This window comes from Strigops habroptila, chromosome 1, assembly GCF_004027225.2.
Source record: "Strigops habroptila isolate Jane chromosome 1, bStrHab1.2.pri, whole genome shotgun sequence".
Classification (NCBI taxonomy): Eukaryota; Metazoa; Chordata; class Aves; order Psittaciformes; family Psittacidae; genus Strigops; species Strigops habroptila.
In genome coordinates this window covers 83,976,834-84,001,574 of record NC_044277.2, presented here as the reverse complement: position 1 = coordinate 84,001,574, position 24,741 = coordinate 83,976,834, and the positions used below count along the sequence as shown (strand labels likewise).

The following is a 24,741-nucleotide window of genomic DNA, read 5'->3' as shown; positions in this document are numbered from 1 at the left end:
GAATCCCAAAGTCTCAGGTTTTGGGGCTGGGGGGTGGGAAGTTTGGGAAAACGAAGCATCATTTTTTCCTTGAAGCATGTTCTACTAACAAAAAGAATAGTGCAGTGAGTTTCTTCAGTTCTGACAGCCTGAAAAGACACTTGAAACTATGTATTTTCTTTCTACCCTTACATAAGAAAAGTGGGAGGTTATCATGAGTGCATGGGGATATGTTCTCATGCTGGCTATCGTCCCGATGCTGTTAGTCATTTGGGTGAACCAGAGAGAAAGAGAGAAGCACAGCATGGCACAGAACAAGCTTGTGCTGCCAGTAATTCAGAGGGGCTTTCTGGCCATTTATCTCCACTTCTGAAGTTCATTGTTTTCTACTGTTTTTCTCACTCATTAGATTTGCCTTTCATTTATCTGATGTCAAAGCCTCTGGAGATGAAAGGGCACTACTCTCCCAGAGAGCCACAAAGCGGCAAGAACTCCAAAACCTGACAGACCATGCCTCACCGTCTCATAAAACGTGCCTTGGGGATTTTTACCTTGAGGCTTAACAGACCAGAGCAGGGATGCCAGAACAGTGGCTTTAAAAAGAATTTTAAAACTTACTACAAAAAAACCCCTATTGGACATTTTAAAAGATGCATGCGGTGGGAGGTGCAGTACTTACTGCTAGAAGAAAGTTTGACATAATAATCAGGCCTCTTAAAAAAGCCCACAACCCAGGCTGTACCACTGGCAACAGGCTGGATAATACATTATTGCAATCTAAAAAGACAAATCTACCATGCCATAAATATGTCTAAGTAGCACTACATAGACCCAAGTTGCTTTAGTGTAGTAAAGAGCTTAACAGACAGCCCTATCAAATATAAAACTAATGGGCAGTTTAGGCCCAACTAGAAAACCGAAGAGAGAGTGCTGACAGCACAGCAAAAAACTTGCATGGTAAAAATAAAAATTCAGTTGTTCAAAATACATAAATTACTTTCGAGAGGATTTATAAAAAAAGTGGCAGGGATTAAGAGATAAAACAAGTAATTTCAAAAATAACCTTTCAACACAATGAAGTGGAACTGAAGGTTCAAAATAATGCAGGACCTAAAATCCTATACTAAATCGTGCTCTACGTACAGTATAAAATTTGATTTATAAGGCTTTACTTAGTTGGTTTTTTTTTAACTGACATAAAATGATTGCTTATTAACCCCTTTACCACCACCACCCCCCCCAAAAAAAAAATTCAAATAGTTATCAAACTAAAGAGAGATTCAGCAACATTTCCAAGCAAGAAAAAATTCTTTAATTCTAGCCATTTAATCTTTAGGGTTTGTGTAAGGAAAGAATAAAAAAAAATTTTGACATTATTTTAGGTTTTATTAACACTAAAACAAAGCTTTTAAAACTAAATTGTAGCAGTTACATTTGTCATACTTTTTGTTCTAACAGTCTCACTCCATCCGTCCAGCTGGATCAAGATGCAAAGAGGGAGAAAGTCCAGCACAACACTTTGCTTACACAACCATGGTAAAAAGATTCCTCATCATAAAATCAGAATGGTTTTGGTTGGAAGGGACCTTAAAGCTCATCTAGTTCCAACACCCCTGCCACAGGCAGGGACACCTTCCACTAGACCAGGTTGCTTCAAGCCCCTGTGTCCAACCTGGCCTTGAGCACTGCCAGGGATGGGGCAGCCACAGCTTCTCTGGGCAACCTGTGCCAGGGCCTCACCACCCTCCAGATTTCTTGTAGACCCCTTTTAGGTATTGGAAGACTGCTGCAAGGTCTCCCCGAGCTTTCTCTTCTCCAGGCTGAACAAGCCCAACTCCTTCAGCCTGCCTTCACAGGAGATGTGCTCCAGCCCCTCGATCATCTTTGTGGCCCACAGAAGTCTCAGTATAAACATAGAAAAATTCAGCTCCCTATTGCCTGTTACCAAGAGCTATCAATTTGTGCGTTTTTTGTGCAACACTAACAGCAGCAACAGCAGTTCATGACAATGAGCCCAGAAGAGGGACTGTAGCACTGCATGGACAAGACAGAAGCAGGAAAGATGGTATGAACATCCCATTCAGGCAGGAATTATCACTATTCTTACCTTTGATGCTTGTCGCAGCCATCGCAAATATTCAGTGAAGTTATCGAAACAAATGTAATAGGTCTGGCTTTGAGGTCCAGAGGAGCTAAATGCTAAACAGTGCTGGTGCTTTTTCACTTCTTCCACCTATAGTAGAGACAAAACTGTTAATGAACAAGAATCAAAAGCCTCTTTGCAGAACTCCCCAGGGCAAAGTTAGTGTGCCCAAGAGGAGCTCACCAATTAGAGTTAGGCTAACCCTCTCAAACACTGAAGCTGCATCTTGGCTGTCAAATATTTGGGAAATCTACACAAGCAAGGAATGAGAACAGAAAGACAAAGGAAGCAAAGGATAAAAACACCAAGAACATCAACATTTTAAGAAAGACTGAGCACTACAAAAAGTTTCCCAGTGAACACACTTAAGGCTGCTTTTATACAACCTAAATAACTATAATTTATACTCCTAGTTATCAAAAACAGGCTTAACAAAATGCTGCTCTTACAACCCAATTAAATTCTTTGGCATTTCTCAACTTGCTAAAAAAACACCCAGAATACATCATTCTGCTACCATACACGAGAAGTCCCACACAACTTATGGTCTCAGTGTCTCAGCACTGCGTTCTGGAAAGCCTCTGCACACCAGGAAGTGCAGAGTATTTATGGGGTTGAGGAAGAATATTTTTTTTTGAGTGATAATTTAAAAAACACTTAATTCTGTGCCAAGCATCGTCCTCCCAAGCTTTGTCAGCAGAAGCCCTCAGTACATTTTCCTCAGCTTGGTTCTCCTTTTCTTTTAAAATTTGTTGTCAACTTTCAGCTTAATGCAGTCTGCATGTTTTACATGACATGAGGCATTTCTGTGCAAAAGCAACTTGGAAATTTCATGTTACAGAATTAAAACGGTACGCAATCTTTTGTCCTTTAAAATAAATAAATAATAAAAATATATATATTTTTCATCTCAAAGAGCAAAGTCAATGGGGACCTGGATCCTGTCCTCTCCAGTGTGCTACAGCCAGGAATACAATGTTAGAGTTCACCGACTACTGCTAAAAGAGGACAATGTCCCTACTTCAGTGCCTCCAGGGAAGAGTTGAAGAATCATGTGAAGAATCATGAAAGGAGATAGGAAAAAACCAGCTCCTAGAAGGTGGTACTGCTTTCCACATTGCTAGTATAGAACATTAACAAACCAACTTTAGACTGCGCATATAACATTGTGTAGCTTGTTTCTCTCCCAATGACTCTCAAGAATCAAACATATCAGTATGCAAGGTAAATGAGCATTACTTCAGGTGTAAATTCATCCTCAAGCTGATGATTACCTCCCCATCACCTTGGCTAATCAAGCCAATGAGAGTGTTCTAAAACACTATATAGATCAAATTAGTCATGTTGTAACCTTACCGTCTTCGCTAAAGTTTCCCAGAATCACAGTACAGTTGAGGTGGGGAAGGACCTCTGGAGGTCACCAGGTCCAACCCCCCCACTGCTTAAGCAGGACTACCCACAGCCAGTTGTCCAGGACTGTGTCCACACAGGTATTTTAAATCTCTCCCAGGAAGAACACTACACAACCTCTCTGGTCACCTGTGCCAGTGCTCAGTCATTCTCACAGGTGCAAAACAGATTTTCCTTGCGTTCACATTGGACCTCCTAGGTCCAATCCATCAGAAAAAAAGCCGAGTTTCAGCTTTTTGCAAGTAAAAATGTTTGATGCTGTTAGCTTACAATAGACTACTACGCATACAGTGCTGAAAACTCAAAAAAAACCCCCCGATGTTCAAAATAAGCCCATGTCCTTATTGGTTAATTTTCAGATTTTAAGAGTAACCCTGCATGGATAAAACCTGGATGAGAAGGCATGGTACTGATCATACACAACACAGCTGCATGTATCCTTTGCCTGTGTACTATGTGTACTACTGCACATATAAAACATTCAACATTGCACACAAGAATCTGATTGTGTTTCCCTTGCTTTTCTTTAGCATTTTAATCCAAACATTGTAAATTGTTCAATATGACTCTGACCATAATCAGAAGTAATTTACATACTCTGATAATCCCATTTACAGGAACAAGCTTTTGGGGGTGGGTCAGAATCACCATAATTGAATGCAATCTTCTCTGCATAAAGAGATATGGGATACGCAAGCAAATACATAAAATGAAATATCTTACTTTTCCACCAATTAAAGGGAGAACATGCATCTTTCCAGTCTGGCTTTCTTTTACTGATGAGACAATTAGGCATGTTCCGCAAAGGATAGCTTGGCGTCTTGTCCATCTGTTGACTGGCAAATGTATTTTCCCTTTTCGAACATTGTACATTCCTGAGAGCTGAATCCGTTCGGAGCTGCCAATGCTGTGGGGCTTTCCTGAAATAGAAACAAAAGCATCTACTTAATCACAGAAAACCTTCGCCTCTTTCACTCAAGTTATCCTGAGACTTTAACAGCACGTTTTCAAGCTGTAGACTGCAGTGGGACAAATGAAACAGCTTCAAAACCATGCAGGCAGGTAATTAGTATCAGCTCCAGTCCAGGCTTCTTTGACAGGTAAAGTATATGACAGGTTGGGATCATGGAGAGCACACCACATTAAATAATCTGCAGTAGTCACAGAAGCACCAATAATGGTACCAGTCTTTCCCTATGGGACCTGGAAATCGAATCTTCATCCTCAACAGTAAGTAACTGGTTATTGCTGAGTTCACATTGATCATTTGGTAACTGCAAAAGGGGGTGATGGTACTGCATGCTAACCCATACCTTTGCACTTCCATGTCTCTTCTGGCCATCCTTCAGGTCTTGGTTTGAGTAGCTTCAATAGCTTCCCAAAGAAAACAGTTCCTACTCTCTCCACCCCACCCTGTTCAGTCGAAACCCGACAAGCAAAGGTAGTACACTCAGCCACAATGTAAACAGATGCAAACTAGATGACACCCCTCAAAGACCCTGCTTCAGTCTGAGTACAGCTTTAGAAAGAGTGAAGTTCTTTTGTCTGTATTACAATGAATTCACTATTTATAATAATTCAGATGATTAGCATGACTACCAATTAGACCAGACCTGCTAAATTACTTTAAATGGCTCAGATTCTACTAATCTAACTTATTAATAAGATTCTACTCTATAGAAACCATCATTAACAATGGCAACACAAAGACAAGCATCTCTCATCTCTGCTCTTACAGGACCATATTCTTTTAGAACATAAATGGGAAGAAGCACAATTTACTCATTCTAATGTGAAGTATTTATTCACAACTTACACTATCAAACCCTAAACAGTCCAGCCCTGATCTGAGTCATCCAAATATACTAAGTCTTCTGTAAACAGAAACAAGAGATCATCATGTTCAAGTTAAACCAGTTCAAATTTCTGTGAGAAAACCAGTGTTGGTGAAACTTTGGAAGGGAGCTCCCCTGGATAAACAAACCAAAGGCTATGTTAATTCAAGTAGCTTCCCCATTATAATAAAAGATAAATAACTCAATTTCCTAACCCCAATCTTTACTGAATTCTTAAAAAACAAGGAATTAACAACTATTTAGGACTCCAGGAAAGAGTTAATCTTGTTTCTAACCCTGGCATTTCAGACCAGTGCCAATTAAACTGCAACAGTGACAAGTGCTGCACACTATTACTCCAACTTGCTATTACTCCTGCTTGTATGACAGCTCGTTTGTCTCAATGAGTCTGCACTTGCCTTCAAATTATCTATGGGAAGATAGAAGACACCTACCACATGGCCTACCCACTGCCATCCTATCACCCCCGCCTACCCTGTGCCAATTCTTGCTCTTATCTTTAAAAGCAACCTTCTTGAATCTTCCTGCCAGTTTAATGAGCCAAGGCTTGGCACAGCTACCCTCAAGCCTTGCTCTGCTCTAATAAACACTAGCATTTAGGCTACCAGTGTCTGCCAGTTTGGATCTGCAGGAACATCACTGCTGCTTGAAGCTAAAAGACTGAAACTTTAATGCCCACAGGGTATCGGCATCTTATACAAAAATAAATGCCCCAAGAAAGCAGTGATTTCACTGCCAAGCAAATACAATCCAAGAACAGAAGCTGTGGATAAACACTTTGCCCAACAGAATAGAGAAAAACAGGGGGCATCCATTCTATGTAAAGCTACAGAAAGACTGATAGGGAATACTAGTGATTAAAACAGAGCAACTCAGCCTTCATTAAACACAAAAGCTGAATCAAACTTTACATTTGGAATATGGAAAAACATGGTTGCTAAAGTAACTAATAATTTACCTAGCTTGTGCAGAACGATTGGCTCCATGCTGCAAAGCACTGATTAAAGAATTAACTACACACAGAAACAATAAAATCTCTGTGACAGAGTAAAAAGTGCCTGGCAAGTATTACAAGTAAGGTTGCATGAGGAACAGTTGTCAGGGGTGTGGGCAGTTTTACCTCAAAAATGATGTTTTACGGTCATCTTCCAAAGCCTGTTTCTGGCTGTATGCTTTCTTAACTTCACTGGAAAAGCACAGTCCACTGCTTTGATTGAACCCCTCAGGATTGCAAAGCACAACCTCAAACCCATGGGCAGCCAAGCTCATTTAGCATTTAATAAAGCCAAATGCAACTTTACCCATGCAGGAACAAAGGGCATAATTCACGCTTAATATAGGCACTTAATTTCTGTGTCCTGGAAAACACCAAACCTCAGAATTTATTTGGGATTATGGTGGATAACAAAGAGGACGAGCTTCCACTGCAGTGCTGCGGCCAAGAGGCTTGGCAGGAAACATGACGGCATTCAGGGGCAATAGAGAAGTAACATTGTGCTGCCTGCGCTAGAGGTAAAACGACTATCACACTGGGTGCCTGCACTTCACAAATGGTGGAGAAAAATTAGTCTTTAGAAAAGTTACAGAGGTAAAAAACAATCAGAAGCTTGAGAAACCTGCTCTCTAGGACCAGACTCTCTTCACCTTGCTACATGATGTTAGGCACAGATGGGCCTCTAAAGCTACTCATAAGTCTCTAAAAGGCAGTTCTTACAATTTCATATTAATTCACAGAGCTTGTAAGTCACAAGTCACAGTAACAATTAGTATCATCAGTAAAAATCTGGAAAAGCCAGAACAGAGCTAGGAATGAACTGCACTTTCTCTCAAACTTCAGATTTGATGGGAAAATTACCAGCATAAAAATGTTCAGTTATTCCTATAAATACAAAAGAATTAAAAAACAGCCCCTTCAAACTCCAAGGATTTAAGGTTCCTTTTCCCGGGAAGTACTACCTTTTCTTACACGAAAGCTAGAAGATTCCTGATGAAAACAGAAATAAGATACTGGGCCTATTTCATTAAAGCAAATGATTTCTCTCTTCCTATTCTTGTCTACTTCAGTACATAACCAACCAACCAACCATCTGGTTGGACCAGATGATCTTTCAAGGTCCCTTCCAACCTGGGCTCTTCCATGATTCTATGATTCTATAACTTGATTAAATCCCATGTTTAATATTGGATCGCATGTTGTTGCCTGAGACGCAATCTGCTCACATAATTCAGTTTTCTTCCTGCTAAAGGGTTGTAATCATTGAGATTTGATAGTATCACAGTGTTCTATCATCATGCAAACCAAGGAGAAAGGGGGAAGTCAAAAGCCGCTGGCTTATTTTGATTTTAAGTAGAGGTTAATCGAGGACATACCAACTAGTTGCGGAACCAGATTCCTAAATCCACAGAAGTTTTGCAGGTAACTGTGAGCACGAGCTGTCTGACATGAAGCAGCTCTGCCTACTAAAATACAAGCTAGGACAGACTGCAGCTTTAAAGAGCTCAGGTATTTGCTGCCAGGAGAGCATAAAGGCAGCAAAAGTTTAAATGACAGCAAGCTCTTCCTCAACAGAAGTGGGATGGGACTTGGAACAGTGTGAAGCGATCCTAACACTGGCTGTGCCTCCCTCCAGGGAGGAAAGCGGCAGGTGACAGGTCTCACAACACCCCATGGTTCAGCTCCTGCAAGAGGGCTCATCCCTGACACGCTGGCGAGCAGAGGACAAGGAAGGGGCTCAGAAGTGTACCTGCCTTTTCTATGGCCTGGAAAATAATCAAATGAGAAGGCAAGTGACCTTTTTCTTCCAGGTGTACAGGAGGGATGGGGCAATTTGGACTCCACCAGAATACCTTTCGGTTAAAGATCAAAGACAGCAAATTATGGCATAACCATGGCATCACCACCAAAAATCAGTTGGTTTTAAGGCAACCTACCAGTGCCGGCGGAAGCACCATTTTTAAGTAAAATGCATCAGCAGTTCTAAAATTATGTTCCTCAATCTGTCTCACAGACCTCCTGTTCAAGATTTAGAAGACTGCATGAGATTCACATTCAGAATTTTCTTCAGTTTTAACTATACCCACAGGGAGCAGATGAGTTTTCAGAGGGGCCTGTGATACTATACTGAAGCTGACAGTTGTGCAGATAAAATGGTAATGATGATCCCTTGTGACTTGAAACATAAAATTGAATCCTGCCAAGAACTTTTAAGATAATTATTGTTGCCGTGATCAGAGCGGAGGCAAATATGCCAGAACATCTAGAAGAGCTGCATACCAGAAAATGCTTTTCAAATGCTAAGAGCCCAACCAGAGCGGTTTGAGTATTTTAGCAAGAAACCATAAAAAGATTATTTTTTGTTCCTGTCAGGACTCCAAGACTACACAGCAACTCTTAAGCACCCCCACAACAGGACTTTTGTTCTGCACGAGGCATTAGAGGAGATGCCTCAAGGAATTATGAGCAGACCACTCATTTGGCTATCTTGACATTCATGGTTGAATTCGTCTCAGTTTTAGCTTGTCCCAAGTCCTGGAGGGAAACTAGTGGTATTTAGAACAAGGACAGAGAAAAGCAGGGAATCTGACTGAAATGGTGGGACTGCCACTGGAACCACGAACCCCAGGAAGCATGGATGGGACACCAGTGATCTTTCATAACGTTAAAGAACTAAGAACTCATCAAGAGCAGCCTTATGCAGGTATGCAACATACTGACATCCTGCCTAGTGCAAAGACTTCAAACCCTATTAAATAAATACCCACAGCCACTTGCTTTGGATTCTGGAGTAAAGCTCTTTATCCCAGCGATGGAAGACATATGGAATACATTAGCATCAGAAGTTATAAAATTCCAACTCATTGTGGGACATAAAAGTGCTCAGGGAAAAAAAAAAACAAAACCCTTTCTGCAGCTATATGGCTGATTAAGTTGCAAGTACTTATTATCCCCCCCCATTTGAAGAGTACAGCCAATAAAGTCTGCCTCTAAAGAACGACTTAAGACATTACCAAAATAAGAGCAGCTAAAAGTGTTGACATAAGAAACGCATTCACTTCTGTGCAGCAGGTCTTATTTTTATTACTAATATTGGTCTGATGGAATGAAAACTAAAAGTTCTCCTAGACCTGCATGGCGCAGCCAGCCCGGCCAGCTGGAGAGACTGCCCACTCTGAGCCGTCTCAGGTATTCACCAGCCTTAGGAGAGGCTTAAGTTATTCAGTAGGAATAAAGTCTAAGTTTGAGGCTTTTCAGAAGTGACTGACTCCGAGTGCCTAATTTAAGGACATCCTTTTCCTGATGCAGCTGGGCCAGCTACAGAGGTAGTCATCCTCATCTGCATGCTGCTGGGCCCCTGGCCCAAGGCCAGCATCGCATCAAGCCTACTGCATCAGCTGCTCCTCCTAAGTTGTCCCCAAGCCCTTTCAGACAAAACAGGCTGCTTTAATGTCTTATGTCTCTTTGACTGAGAGGCCTTAGGGACAGCTCATGGTGAGCAGTTCAGCATGGAGAACAGAGTAATGGCACGTAGGGGCCAGAGCTGTAACACAGTGGCTGCTGCTGAAGAGGATATGTAATTAAACCCACCCACAGCTTTCAGCAAGTCATTTCAGACACACATTATTTCACACAAAAACATTCTGTGAACATGAATCCTTGTACGCACAGGAGAAAAAGAAAACCCCAAAACCACCAGTCAGTTTTGAAGACTTTGCTCTGAATCCACTGTGGAAAGCTGGACTATTTCCTAGACAGGCAGGTGAAATCAGCAGGGTGGGTGGCAGCCTCCCAGTTCACAACTGGGGCCCTGTCTCCACCATCCTTCGGAAACTGAAATCAGGAACACCTCACACTCCCCTCACCTGCAAAACTGCAAACTCAAGCTCAGCACTGGTCTTGCCTGAATGTAAGTGCAAAGAAGCCTCAATTAGCTCAAAACACTGAAAGCCCTTGAGGGTCTTTGCCCACCCTTTGGGAAACTGCCACAATAGCTGTTGCTGAACCTTTACTGCCAGATCATTCTGTGGATATCTACTTTTGCCCAAACCCTTTCATTCAATACAGATGAAGCTACTGCCCACAATGTTTTTGAAGCTTCTCAGTCATTTAAGGCTGCTTCCCTTTGCATTCTTGTCAAACCAAGGACAGCGGCGATGACCTCAAGGCAAGGCTCAGCGCAACGAGATGTATAAAAATAAAGCAGCACGTTGGATTAATAAAAACAGAAGGAAAAGGTGGTAAAGGAAGCAAAAAAGCACAAGTAAAAAGTCTGAAACTATTCTACTGCTCTCATTTTTATTTTAAACTTCTGAAGAAAGCCTACTTACAGTTACATGCTTATTAGAAGTATTTTTACTTGTGAAGACCCATACTGTCATAATTTTCGAACAGGCACATGATTAGCAGGTTTTACATTTAACTAAGTCCAAGGATTCACCTTGTAGACTCTACCAGCAACTAACTAAGGATGCTTTTGTGAAGGTAACAGGCCAAGTATATATATGGCAAAATGTCATCTGGCAAACCATTCCAAAACCAGCAGCTGAATTTTTGCACTCAAATCTTAGACTCTTAAAAATTCCTCTAAGGTTTAACACAGGCTGCCAACTGATTTTGTATTGCTCTGTAGAAGAGGGACTCAGCCACCATTATGCCATTCTTATGGGCATGTAACTATTAGCATAGACATTATACTCCTCATTTTGCTGCACTCTGTATTAATATGGAGGTTGGAGGAAACTCTGAAGTAGTTAAGTTTCTTTCAGGAATTAGCAGTTCAAGCTCTACTACTTGAAGGCTGTTACCTTTTCACCTGAGAAACAAAAGTAGACCACAAATGTTGGATTTTACTGAACAGTGTTGTCTTTTTCTTAAAAGAAACATTCACTGTAAGACAAAAGAAAAACAAGCTTTTAGCCTTTGTGAAACATATTCCTACTTTATATTCTTAAAGACAAGCATTATCGCTATGTGATGTGATACAATAAAACATAGTTACTAGTTTTATAGCAACAATCCTGCCTTCCACTTATATTAAACCCTCACTGTATGAAAGGTCTGTACGAATTTCATAATGCAGCAAACATCCCTCTGTTTTTGCTCCATTGAGACAGAGTTCAATGTTTGTTCACTTGATCATTCCATGTGTCTTCACATGGTGAAGTTCTCACAAAACTCACCACCTTCACACAGGAACTCTAAACCCATAGTATCAACACTTACGAAGACATGGCAGGCAAAATTTAACAAAAATTACTTTATTTAAAATGCTTTTCTGTCAAGTGTCACATATTTATCAGTGGAAAACAGCTGCAACAGCTTTACTGTCAAAATCTAAACATTAACCAGTGTAAACCATTAAGCTTTTGAAGAAAAACCTAACAGTGATTCAGCAGAATTCATTTAAGAGTCATTGTAAACCAGACTTCTACACTACAACAACTTAATAAAGGCAACAGGCTAAAGTAGGATATGTAGTGGTGAAGAGGACGCTACTTGCAATTACAAGCAAGCAAGCACAGTGGAAGTTCATCTGGATTATTATGTAGAGGCAGCAAACCCAAAGCCTTAGAATCCAATTGTTGCGACTGTAACTGTAGTGAATTTGATGTCCAGCTGCTCCAATATATGTTGACATGTTGTACAGCTGAGTACAGCATGTATAAGCAAAACCCCAGAAACACAGACAGCTCCCCCCAAAACAAATTGAAACCCCACCTCTCAATCTCTTCATCCCATCTATCCCTACAGACTACTCCTACAGCTGAAACACAGGCCCTTCACATTCAAACCCCCAGCCCTACACATTCCCACCTCTCTCACTTGTCTGCAGGAAATCCAAGCAAGTTACATTCAGACAGGTTTATATCAGCAAAACAATAAGGCTCTCAAGGCACCCTTGAAGTCCCAACTTCTGCCTGCATTAGAAATACAAGGTGCAGGCTGAATGCTGTTGCTATGTTCAAATACTTCATTTTGAAGAAAGCTCAAAGATGAGAGGAATCGCCTGCTCTTCACTAGCAAAACTCAACACCAATTCCTTTGGGAAAGCACCATATGCCACCTCTGCAAGGAAAAGTAACTGAAATATCCTGAGAAGGAACCATCAAGAAAAAATGTCATCTTCCTCCTGTGCTTTACCAAAGCTGTAAAAAGCTGCAATATTGGTCTAGAGGCTTCCAGAAAGTACTGTCTAAATCAACTTTCTCCTCTTGAACTTAGGATTCATTTAAGGAAGCTACTGAAGTTCTCCAATGAGATCTTCTACCAAGTATTTCTGCTCAAAGTAAATTTAAAACAGGATTAGTCTCATACTGAGAAGATGTGTGCTAGTATCTGATCACATGCCTTACATATATGTCTTACAAAGAATACTTCAGCAATGCATTTCAAATGATCCCTTATGAAGATGGCCTCAGGAAACTTGACTTTCTGAACAGTTTTACAATTGCACTGACATTAAAGAGGTGAAAATTGAATAGACATGGGGCCAAAAAGCTAAACCTTACCAACTGGCAGTAGTACCACCGCTTGCAAAAGATCATGTACAGCTTCCTTAGGATGGGACTTAATGAGTGCTCAACTGAATTTTCCCTTTTCTCCCCAATTCAGCCCTCATAAAACAGCTGAACAGAATGTTGGAAATGGACATTTATTTTTGGGAAGTCATGCAAAATTGAATTTTACATGTTATGCTCCCAATGCACAATAAAGCCACAAGCACAGTAAAACCCCTAGCATTCCAAAGGGTACTTATCCCGTCTAAAGCAATTGCTGTATTGGCAAAAGCTCTGAGCTAACCAACTGTTTTAGGCAAAGCTGCAGTCTTGATGGAATTCAAAAGCAAAATCGCACTGATGACTCCACTGAAGTTAACAGCGGCTTTCAGGTTTTATCAGTGTTAGATGCTCAACGTGAAGCACAGCAATGCAAGCTCAAAATAACTACTTGAACACACACTTCTCCAAGAAGGAACAACGACAGCCCCTGGCATAAGTTCATCTGCAAGTCTTGTAGTACGACGAGAGAAAGACAGAAATCCATGCTACTTACTTCACCTACCTGCCTTGCCCTGAGAATGGAAGATGTGGGCAGTCAAATGTTTACCAAAAGAAAAGGCCACAGAGGAACAAATATGCACACGAGGTCAAGGATTGTTTCATATGAACTTCATATAAAACACAAATGCCATCTTTCAATGTATTCTCAACTAAAATTCCACCAACTGCAAGATAACTATTTTGTGCATTAAACGTATTCAACTTCAAAGTACAATGATTTTCTCCTTGCTCTTTCATCAGAAGAAACAAGTCTTGTATTCTACAGCATATCTAAAAGCATGCAGTAATCTAAATCCTTGTAAAGGTAAAGCATTTTAAGTATGATACTTCCTATAATAAACTACTGTACCAGCATTACTGTATAGAACAAAATCTAAACGCAAGTTTAATCATAGGACCCAGCTGATAAGCAGCTTATATCAAAGCAATTTTGTATAGTAGTGCAAGGCTATTCCTAGAACATCTCAACTAGGTCTGGTTTAAAAAATCCCAAGTAATTGTGATATGGAACAGTACTGAAAGATGTATATGCTGTCTGATCAAATCCCTTCAAAGTTTAGTACTGTAAAAAGGCCAGAATGCTGGATTTGGAATTGTCAATACCTACAATCAAAAGACACATTACCTAATAAATTAATAAAAAAAGAAAGGAACTGGTAGGTTAAAATTGAGTGCCTGCTTTAAGTTACACAAAGACAAGAAAACACAAAACACAGAAGAAACAGCACATTAGTCAGAGAGAACTGTCAATCTTTAATATTAAACATTTCAAATTCAGCTTCATTAACATGAGATTTCCATGCTATGAGTAGAAGGAATTCTGGCTGGGCAATGTCCCCATAAGCCAACCTTACTCCGTCATATCAGCCAGTCTGCTCATAACTTGCTGGGAAGCTTAGCTCATACATTTTGTGTCTATACCTCGGCTGCTTTCCCCACATAGCAGTAGCCAGTATTTGTGAGTGTATGTGATTTTATGTAGTTTGTTTATACAAACCTTTTTTTTTTTTTTTTCAAATACCTAATCAAAGCAAGTGCCTTTTTAGTTTGCAGATTTGAGTTCAATGAGTAGCACAGGACACCTCTTCAGCAGAAAGGAAGAGCTGCAGCAAGCCAGGAGGACTCTTCAGTTGCTTCTTTCTCCCCCTCTCTCCTACGACTCCATAGCTAGATTGCTCCTAACACCACCGTTACAGCCCTTGTTTTTCACTTCTCTCTTATCAGCAAGAGCAGCTTCAAAGAATCACAGAGAAGCCTGGATGATGGAAAAGAAGAAACAGGATTCACAGCAACCCATGGAAAGCTTCCCTACCCCGACTTCTGCCTACTTATAGCAGACAACCTTGTTTTGTTGCTCAAGAATGTGCACCCTTTGATTTGCTCTAAATCAACTTCTGTCATTCAAGTATTTGGATTTTTAATATTTACATGACAAAGGTTGGATCATGCTGACATATGTTAAACTTGTATGTTAATGCATGAAAACGCACAGCAATAAGAGACAACTTGCACCAAAACTGTACTACAGACCGCATTCCTGAGGGGAGTTAAAAAAGACAAGGGAAGGAAAGCTGATTTTATAAAATGAGAAGGAAACAGTGGGGAGTGAGAGATACATATCCTGAAGAAGCATGAAAGAGTATTTTCCCAATGCCTTTCTACTGCTGGACAGAGAGGAAGAGAAGATTTATCTCCTGCCCACAGATATCAGGTTTGACACAGTTTCTTCTCTTTTCTACCACAGAAACTAGAAGTAACTGGATAGCATATGGGAATTGTCTAGGAGAGCACGTCATATAGTTTTATTACAAAGGAGAAGAAAAAAACAGAAGAGATTGGCTTTTTCCATTCCCTTTTTAAATTAAACCAACTATCACACATCTGAGTCATCCCCGAACCCATCAGTTTTCTCTCTAAAGCACTCCAAGGGTCTGAAAAAGGACAATGACAAGTGCTAGCTCATAAGGCTGACTACACTGAACAGTTTCTTGTTTCATGCTACACATCCATATAACGAAAATGTTGAAAATTTCCACATCCATAGCAAAAGAAAAAGCCTGTACAAAGTCCAGTTTCTCAAGTATACAGTCTGATTTAGAGCTCCTGAAGCCTCTTTTAAGTCAGGAAGTTATCTAGGAGAAATCAAAACAAGTTCGTAAATTCAGCTTTGACAGAAAAGTGAGTGTGCTAAAAACAACCCCAGGAACTTGAAAATTCAGCAGAGCACCACTTCAGCTCTGGTTCATGGTAATTTTAGAATACGATCCATAAATACCCATCGTGTGTATTTTGCACCAACACTGGTAGGATAAACTTTAAGCTGGGGCTACTTGTCAAAGCTTTCTCCTGTATGTGAAAATACCCAGAAGAGTGAAGTGCCCATCTAAGTATCTGAGGACCCCATCCTGAAAGCTGAGCACCTTCTTTACTGGAATTTGAATCAGGACCTCTCAATACCAAGAGAGAAAAGCAATCCAACTGGACAGTGTTCAGTATAATACACAGCACAAGGAAGTCTGTTTCGGTACACTGATTGTGGTCAGACCGTAACAGTATTTGACTTTTTTCTGCAATAGAAATGAATGCTTTCTCTATCATTGTACAAAAACATTGTGGCTAGAGGGACATTGTATTTAAACTGTTTACTTTGAAAAAAAAGCAAAGCAACTAAAAGTGTTCCACCCTCCATCCATGTCTAATACTAGCATTTAGAAACAAACAAAAAAACCCTCAACAAAACAAAAACCACTCCCTTCCAATGCACATTATTTTAAAGTTCAGCACATCTTAATCTTACTAAAACTGTATTGAATCCTCCATCCTGTAACTGGGGGAAAACCCTACAACATGTAAGATCTTATTAAGCAGGTTCTCCATTTTGACCTACCCCCTCTATGTGGCCTGAAGCGCCTTGGTCCTTACAAAGGAAGGGGTGGCATCACGTTTGTTTTTGTGAAAGCCGTTTCACAAGTCACCTCCATGCAAAGGAAGGCAAATGGCCCACACCCTATGACCGTGTACCCTAAATGGCAGAAATCTCTCCTGTGCCATCTCACTGACCACTTTACTGAACTGAAGAGAGAAAGAACAAGAAAAGGTGGATCAGAATCCCCTCCTTTGCCTCTGCTTTTCAGAAACATACTGCCTGACTGGACACAGCAACACATTCACAACATAAAGGCATTCTACAGAGATCACTGTTAGATCTGATCTCTCTAAAACATGTACAAAGCTTCATTGGCAGAAAAAACATAGGGAAAGTTTGTGGTGCTCTCATTCACAAACATTTGCAGGATTAAGCTTTTTAAAAAATTGGACAGATTTTTAAAAGAATCCTTCCAAAAATACTATCTTTTTGATTCCTCTGCCCACTCACCCTCCTTTGAGGGAGAACTGAGGCTCCTCAAGATTTCTATTTTTTTTGACACTGTCTATTTATGTTTCAAATATCTTCATCTCCACCCCAGCAAGAAAGGGAAGGAAGAGGTCAAGGATATATTATACTTGCAAGCTGTTTTTTAATCCTCCGTGAATTGTCAGCACTTCAGTTTCGTTTATAATAACACAGAAACAAAAATTTGTTCAGTGAAATTTATTATTAGGAGAAAAACAATCGTTAATTTTAATTACAGCCAAGCTATTTACTTTGCGCAAGGGAAGCACGTTGTGTACAAAATGCCAAACATCGCCAACCTCCAAACATATTCTATTATGCTTCAAATCAGTAGTATTCATATTGATGATTTATTCTTTTTTTTAATGGAAGTTTCATCTACAGTATTGCCACATTAACTGATTTAATAGATACTCTAATTTCTAGGCATTTTAAGTAGTAGATGATTTATAGCTAGCTAGGCAGATCACATTTGGCTATGTAAAGGACAATGACACTTAAGCTGAAACACCATAAAATTATTCAGTGGAAAGTTTTTTTACCAAAACCAGTAAAATATGAAGTAAGCAAACAGCTTTACTTTCTCCTCTATTTGATTCATATTCTGGATATGCACAAACCTAAAACTGGAACATGTGTGCTTGAAAACAGCTTCCCTTAAATCTTCAGCAAAACCAAGCAGGAATAGAAGAAAAACCATAAGCTCATACATTGGCTAGCATACTAAGTGTGAAGGCATACATGAGGAGATGGCACTCTAAGAAAGGACACTGCGAAAGCAAGAATTGGACATAATTATTCTATGAGCAGCAATTTAAATTAAGCCTGTTGTTCAACGGCTGATGAAACTCACAGCACTCTGCAGGATACAGGCAACTCACGTAAGTCCCTAGAGTAGGTCCATTACTCTGCCCTCACAAACCTAAACTGGTGTTGGTAAACACATCTCAGGGCATTAGGCAACAGGCCAAGCTTGCCCCATCACCCCTGCCAATGCTGGTTTGCTAAAGAAAATGGGGGACAGCTGCCCAGTCAGCAGTGCTGCCCAAATAACTGGATCTGCACTAACAGAGCTGGGAACTGCTACTGTGATTGTCACATGGGGTTGTGTGCCTTCATGCACATGTGTGCGTGTGTGCTTGTGCATGCATACGGGGAGAAGGATGAGGCCCTGAAAGCAGGCTTCCTCTGGCTGGAGCACCGAGCAGGGACACCGCGCTGCTACCGCCAGCAGAAGCACCTCTCCAAGAGCCTGGGGAACCAGCTGCTCGGCAACACAGGAAAAAGGAACCGTGGTCATCCATGACTGCTTTCAGCTGCAAGAGACGCTGGCATCAGTATTTCTGTTTCATTATCAAATCTAGATGATGAGAGGAAGGCTTACGAATAGTCACACACCAGAAGAACATCTGCAAAGGTTTAACGGGAAGGAGGGATGAGAGGGAGAATTACCCCTCCAATGCAGGAAAGTGAAACACCTTCCCCAGTTGCCCCAGTTTGTCTTGCTCAAAGTCCTACTCATAAATCTGAGGTTTTCAGTGGCTTCCCGCTGTTTTTTGAAGCAAAGTAAGCCAGTGACCTGGAATGTAATTAAGGGAAAAGAACTGTGTAGTTTACCTCATCCAATTTGCATTATGCATACTAACTCGTAGTATAAAAAGCTGTTTAGAAATACTTTTTCTTGCTGCTCCACTAAACTATTTGTCATTAGAATTGTTAATACAATGTGAGAACTCATGAGGTGAGTTTAAAAACATTTCAGTTTGCATTTACTTTAATTATTTGTCTTTTTTTCCTACAAAAGCATACAGTTGTCTTGGCTGTTCGTAAACAGAGAGGCTTTGAGCAAGCATAGTAGCTGTACTCAAACATTTATACAGCTTAGCATTTCAACAAAAATCACTCCCGCAAGTTTCTTGGCCTCTGTTCTCAGGGAGGCTTTTTCCTATAATTACTGTTAGTTAATACTTTCTTTCTCCCCTCCTTGAAATGCTTTCACTATTCCTTTGCCTTAGGTTTTGTTACTTCCAGGGCAGAACTCACCACTGTTTCCACAAGCCGACTTCAGCAGTTCATGTATTCCCCAAGGATGAAATGAACAGACCAAAGTCCTGTTAGGAAGGCTTATCACATAAACCAAGATCACAGTTACTTAACATGGCACAGATCATTTTCCTGAGGCTACCTTTAACTCATGGTAAAAATGATGCAAAGCACATTATTAGACCAAGGCTCAACCAGGAACCAAGAGTGCCATATCAACAGCCAGAGAGGCGTGACAGATTTCTACAGATGAAATAACCAATTGAAAACTTGTCCTAACAAGCTTTGGAAGAAAGGGACTCAAATTTCTAAGGCACGCCTGAGGAAAGCTGGCTAGCGTATTCTACTACTCGGAAACACGCACGGCAAGCCAACCAGAGCTAAACTGACCACTCTGCTCCAAAAAACGGGCTTTGTTTGAATTTGGACTTGGAGATTTCAGCTCCAAAGAGGCGATGACTTAGCAGCTGTCACTGAGGTCTTGTCTTACTGAATCATGGAGTTTGAGGACTTCACATGGCTTCAAACCCTTTGACTATCTTTGGAAAATAAACTCATCAGTTCACCAGAACCTGATCATCAAAGGAAACACAAATAACTTTTTTTTTTTTTTAATTAACTTCTTTGCTTCTTAACTGAGGAACTTTCTTCTTCAAAATCTAAGCTGAAAGAGGTATTGGTCTTATCAGCTCGATTTGAAACACATTTATGTAACTTGATAATTTTAAAGAAGAACATAGAACACCTCTGAAAAAATTGTAGAGAGTTGTTTAGGTTGCTTTTTGGTTTTTTTTTTAACCAGAAGCAGTTACTTCATAAAGAACATGAAGGTGCTCTTTTCCAAGACTTTTTAAGCTAATGAAAGAAGACATTTTGAATCCACACACAGTATTATGTTTTCACCACACAGGATTCAATGCATGGAAAGAAAATTCTCATGTTCCCTCAGTAAAGTTTGCTTGTGGACATCATGGAACTGATCTGAGAACACTGTGCAAGGCCTCAGGATACTGGATTGAAACACAAACGTCTATCCCCAGCTTTTTTTGCTGTCTAAATTTTATGCTTTGTTTACCCTTTCAGGGGAAAAAGGAAAGAAAAATGAATGAGAAAAGCACGCAGACAAAATTACTTTTAAAGCATTCTATGCAAGCTGCAAGCAGAGCAGCTGTGTTCATCCAACCCTCATTAGGGGAAAAAAGATCTGTTTGGGAGCAAAGCAAATACGATCCAATACATCAAGTCAGACTTTCTCCAAAATCTATTTGCAAACTCCATTGTCCTAACTAGGTACTGTCACAATGATAACCTCAGTACAGTAGCTCAGGACTGCTCTTACATTTCCTGGAAATAGCTGCAACAGACAGATTCCCTGTGACTAAATATAATCTTCCCAGAGACGCATCAGACAGGCTTATAACTCTTCTGAAAAGGAAGTCTGCTGAAAGGTAAGAATGTGACAGCAGCAGTTTTAGAGAGAGATCTGGCAAAGACATCGCAATGAGGAAAAAAGCGCTCTCAGGAAATCTGTCCTTTCGAAGCGCAGGACTCCTTATCAACTCACCTTCAACTTTATCGATACAACTTCTAAGCAAATAATGTGAGTCCTGTTGAATAAGGCCATTATTTGGTGTACTCTTCTAACTTCCTCCTTAGGCTGAAGGACAGTAACGCTCCAAGGCATTACTAAATGTATTATTTAATGAAAACAAAAGAGGAACAAAACACATTTAAGACACATTTCTCGGAGGTATATTACTGAAAGATAAGAGATGCTATCAAGTACAAGACTCACCCAACATGGCATAGATAGCTTCTTGCTGCAGATGTAGCCCTATCAAAACCAAAGGCTGTCCAAGCTGGAAAAACAGGGAATGCTGCAGGCACTGCTACTGCTGCACACTTCTCAACTAACAAGAATATCTGCCTCTGGTACACTGTATTGTTATCATGTTTAAAACCTACCTACCCAGCTTCAACAGAAGCAACATAAAGCCACAAAACTACTCTTATCAACAAAAGGCAGTTTTAATTTATTGAAATTATACAGATATGACCAAGTCTCACTCTCTATATAATATATAAACTATTTGATTTACTGTCTCTTCTCCTTAAGAGTTAGCCAGCACTGCAGGAAAGCACATCAGAAGTAACATTTTAAAGCAGACAAGTCAACAGGACTACACCAGTCTGTGGAGGAAAAGTGTTTTCAGTCTAAGTATCATTAGAGATGCAGTCTTCTATGTTATGTGCTGTGCTAGAAGAATAATACCAGAAGTATACACTCAGAAAGGTAAAAGGAGCCCATGAATCTACCAAATACAAAAACACTCGGCCACCAGACCCCTCAACCTGAAACTAACAGAGATTTGTCTAGAGTCTGTGAAATCCCACTGAAACTTTGAGCTTCTTTTGTTTATTATTTCCTTAGTTTATGGGTGAATCATGAAATACTTCTGGCTTTTTCAAGCAAAAGGTGCATGCTTTCTATAGACAGCCATTTGCAGTTTTATCTGTCCCTCAACACAAGTCCTACATCACTCTGCACCCCCACTCCCATTCTCCCTTCTCATCTGTATCCACAGATGATGATCCAAGTAATATTTTCCAGCTGCAATTATAATGAAGTTTGGTTGGGGTTTTTTTTCCTCCTTTTTATTAATACATTGCCCCAAGACTTGTCATCCCACTGCTCTGAAACAAAAATAGTACACTTCTGAAGAGAACCTAGCCACTTGTTCTTATAAAAAGATTATCATGCCAGTACAAAGGTTGTTGTTGATTCTAACCGAGTTACTCAAGCATCCTGCAATAAGCCATTCAGAAGTTCATCGTTACTTGTCCAAACAGATTAGTCATATTAGTGCTGAAGCAATGGCATTATGTAAAAGGCTACTTCTCTCTGATCTGCTTCATTAGCTCCAAATCATATTTACAAAATGCAACATGCTACTTCAGCATGTCTGCAGCAATCAGCAGTTAAAAGAATTTCTTTTACCATCACCCATGATATATGAACACAAGGGTGGCCGAAGTATAGCCCACGGGTGCTAGGCTCACACAACTGCCGCTCACTTAGAGCACAAAAGGTAGAGCCCATGGAGACCCAGAGCTGCAAGTCTCATCACTTCATCTCGGTTTTAGTGGGTTCGTGCAGTCGGGCAGCCCACAGACAAAGGCAGCAACAATGTGCTGCTCCATTTTCTACAAATTGTGCGTCGTTTATATCTGCTGATGAAACTGAGCCATTCTCCAGTGGACAGAATTTAGATACTTATTCAACCTGACAGAACCAAGCTATTTAACAATGGGAGGAGAGCACAAATGAAATAATGGGACCAGGATGTTATGAGGTGGAGAAGAGGTAGAATAAATACTGACATATCCCATTGTAAGTCTCAAGCTGACATTATTGAGTCAGCCTTTGGAAACTAGGACAAGTGATCTCGTTCATGACAAAAAAAGCTTTCAAATATACACTGTCTGCCCTTTGTTTGGATTTGAAGAAATCAAGCGGCTTCTCTGAGCTGCTGGGTACATTCTCAGAGCTCTTCTGTTGACAATCCTTTTCAATTTACCTATTTAAGATGGAAAGTTTTCCACAGAAAACAAGCACAGATTAGCCTCTGGACTTGTTTGCTGTGAGAAACCGCAGGGGTTATGGATGTGCACTTAGCAAGGTGCAGTATGTAGGCCAGACAGAATTTAAAGACCGCTAATGGGTGAAAAAAAAAAAAGTTTATAGTGTGATAGTATCATTTTTGGAATCCTAAACTTGGTTCCCATAGCTCACTATATACATATATATACACAGAGAGAGATATATATCTACCTATCTCACAGTAACTAAATGGCAAACTGGCTTTGTGGTTGTTTCACTACCTGATACAGTAAAAAGGAAAATACGTTCCTGCAACTGGTTAAGAAAAGGCTCTGGGCCAGACTACCCTAACAGATCTAATCAAGTCACTGCCCTCCTTGCCCATTTGTGAAGCAAGCAGTATTTTCAAGGTCACTGACATTTCTGATTCATAATACAAGCACAAGCCGCACACAAGTGGTGGAGCCCTGATGCCTGTCCCTGCTGCTCTGCATGCCCCACGCACCAGCTCACTCTCACACTCTCCCCATAATGAGACTCCCAAAGACAGCCGGGGACCCAAACCTGGCGTAAGCCTGCTTACCTGCTTATGGGCCTTTTAGAGCATGATTTATTATGTTAAGAGTTTGTTGCATACACATTTGTGCATATCTAAGTTCAAAGAAGAGGTTGGCAGAACCATGCAGAACTTGCCATGCCCATTTGTGTTTGAGCAGGAATATGTGCTGCTTACCGGAAAAACACCCTCAAGTCCACTGCATTAGCTGCACAGGAACGATCCCTACCAAGTCCCTATATCAAGACCACTATGCTTTTTTGGTAGATGCAGAAAGAGACAAGAGGCTGCACTGCCAGCAATAACGCACTTTCCGCAAAGACTCCCTGCCAGCAGTGGAAATCAGTTCCACTCTTGTTCCAGTACTCAAGAAAGTAATTCCTCCCAGTTCAGTTTCATTGAAGAAAGAAAATGCTCAAGAAACAAGGCTAGTGAACAGCTAACGGTGAATCACATTTTGGAATAAAGCAATGCTCTTCTAGGAGTGCCCACCCTTGAAGCAATAAGTGCTGCTCCCACCATCATTTATACATACAACAGCGCTAGTGATACCTAAATGTGAGAGCCACTGGCCCTCAAAAACCCACGAAGTAAGGTTCTACCCTCAGTTCTGTGCCTGCATTTAGCATCCCTGGGCTTCTTTCTTAAAGGACCCAAATCCACAAAAGGCAAGTCATGCAGTTTCAGGAATTCCCTACTTGTGATATTAAAACCAGAAGTGGGACTCCACGCTTAGTGCTAGTTCTTTTCATTTAGGATTAAGAACTTGGGGACAGAAGAGAGAGCATCTGATTTTGCTGGACAGTGATTCAGGACTACAGGGGTGAGTACTATTTCATTTGACAATTTGCATAAATTTTTCATCCTTCCATTAAAGCGTAAGATTCCCCAGCTTAAATACTGCCAGATATGGGCCCAGTCAATTCAGTAACTTCAGCCAGGTTGCTGTACAGAGCAAGAAGAAAAACAAACTCCAAAAAAACCCCACTCCAAACCCCCCCCAAAGCAAACAAAACCCCAAAATATCCCCCACTTTTTTAAAATTTTTCTTTAATTAATACAAGGGACAGACATACACCAGACAGGCATCTCAAATCTCTGACCAGCCTGGCTATTTCTGGATCACTCCTTTTGGTATGTTCTATTCTCACAGCCACATTAAACTATTTCCCATATGCCATGGGACAGAGCCTAGCACCTGGAATATAAATGCTACGCCAGGTCACATGATAGCAAGAAAAGTCGGGGGGGGGGGGGGGGGGGGGCTAACAGACCAAAACTTATAACAGTGCCATAGACCCCTCCTCACCATGCTCTCCTTCTGTTTCCTTTTTTCCTATTTTCCTAGCACTAAGACGAATTTCCAAGGCCAGCCACCTCAATGTAAAGTACCATACAGCTGTCAGGGCTTTAAGATGCTCAAGAAAGATCTATTCTAAGGAAGTAGATTCAGATTTGAAAGTGTGCTGTCAAGTTTCTCTATATATGGTTTACATGAGCTTTTTTTTTTTGGCTTCTTACTCCATCTCCTGTACAGCATAAATTTTGCTATCCGAGGTTATGCTGCCACTGTCCTGCAGAGATCACCAGGAGGGCTCAAATCTCACTCTTAGGAGTGAAGGAGCCAGCAGTCCTCCATGATGCACAATGGGAGATGCACACCGTGATGAGAGAAGTGGCACTCAGACAACAGGTAATGAT

General features: G+C 40.7%; 1 protein-coding gene across 1 annotated transcript in view; it reads right to left on the bottom strand.

Annotated features, from left to right (window-relative positions):
* The window catches only part of PHLPP1 (PH domain and leucine rich repeat protein phosphatase 1), a 141,901-nt gene that overhangs the window by 61,087 nt on the left and 56,073 nt on the right, over positions 1 to 24,741 (bottom strand). Inside the window, exons 2-3 of the mRNA XM_030511187.1 lie at positions 4,256 to 4,452; positions 2,087 to 2,212 (exon numbers count right to left, since the gene is read on the bottom strand). Coding sequence (XP_030367047.1) covers positions 2,087 to 2,212; positions 4,256 to 4,452 — 323 coding nt within the window. The remainder of the gene's footprint in view (positions 1 to 2,086; positions 2,213 to 4,255; positions 4,453 to 24,741) is intronic.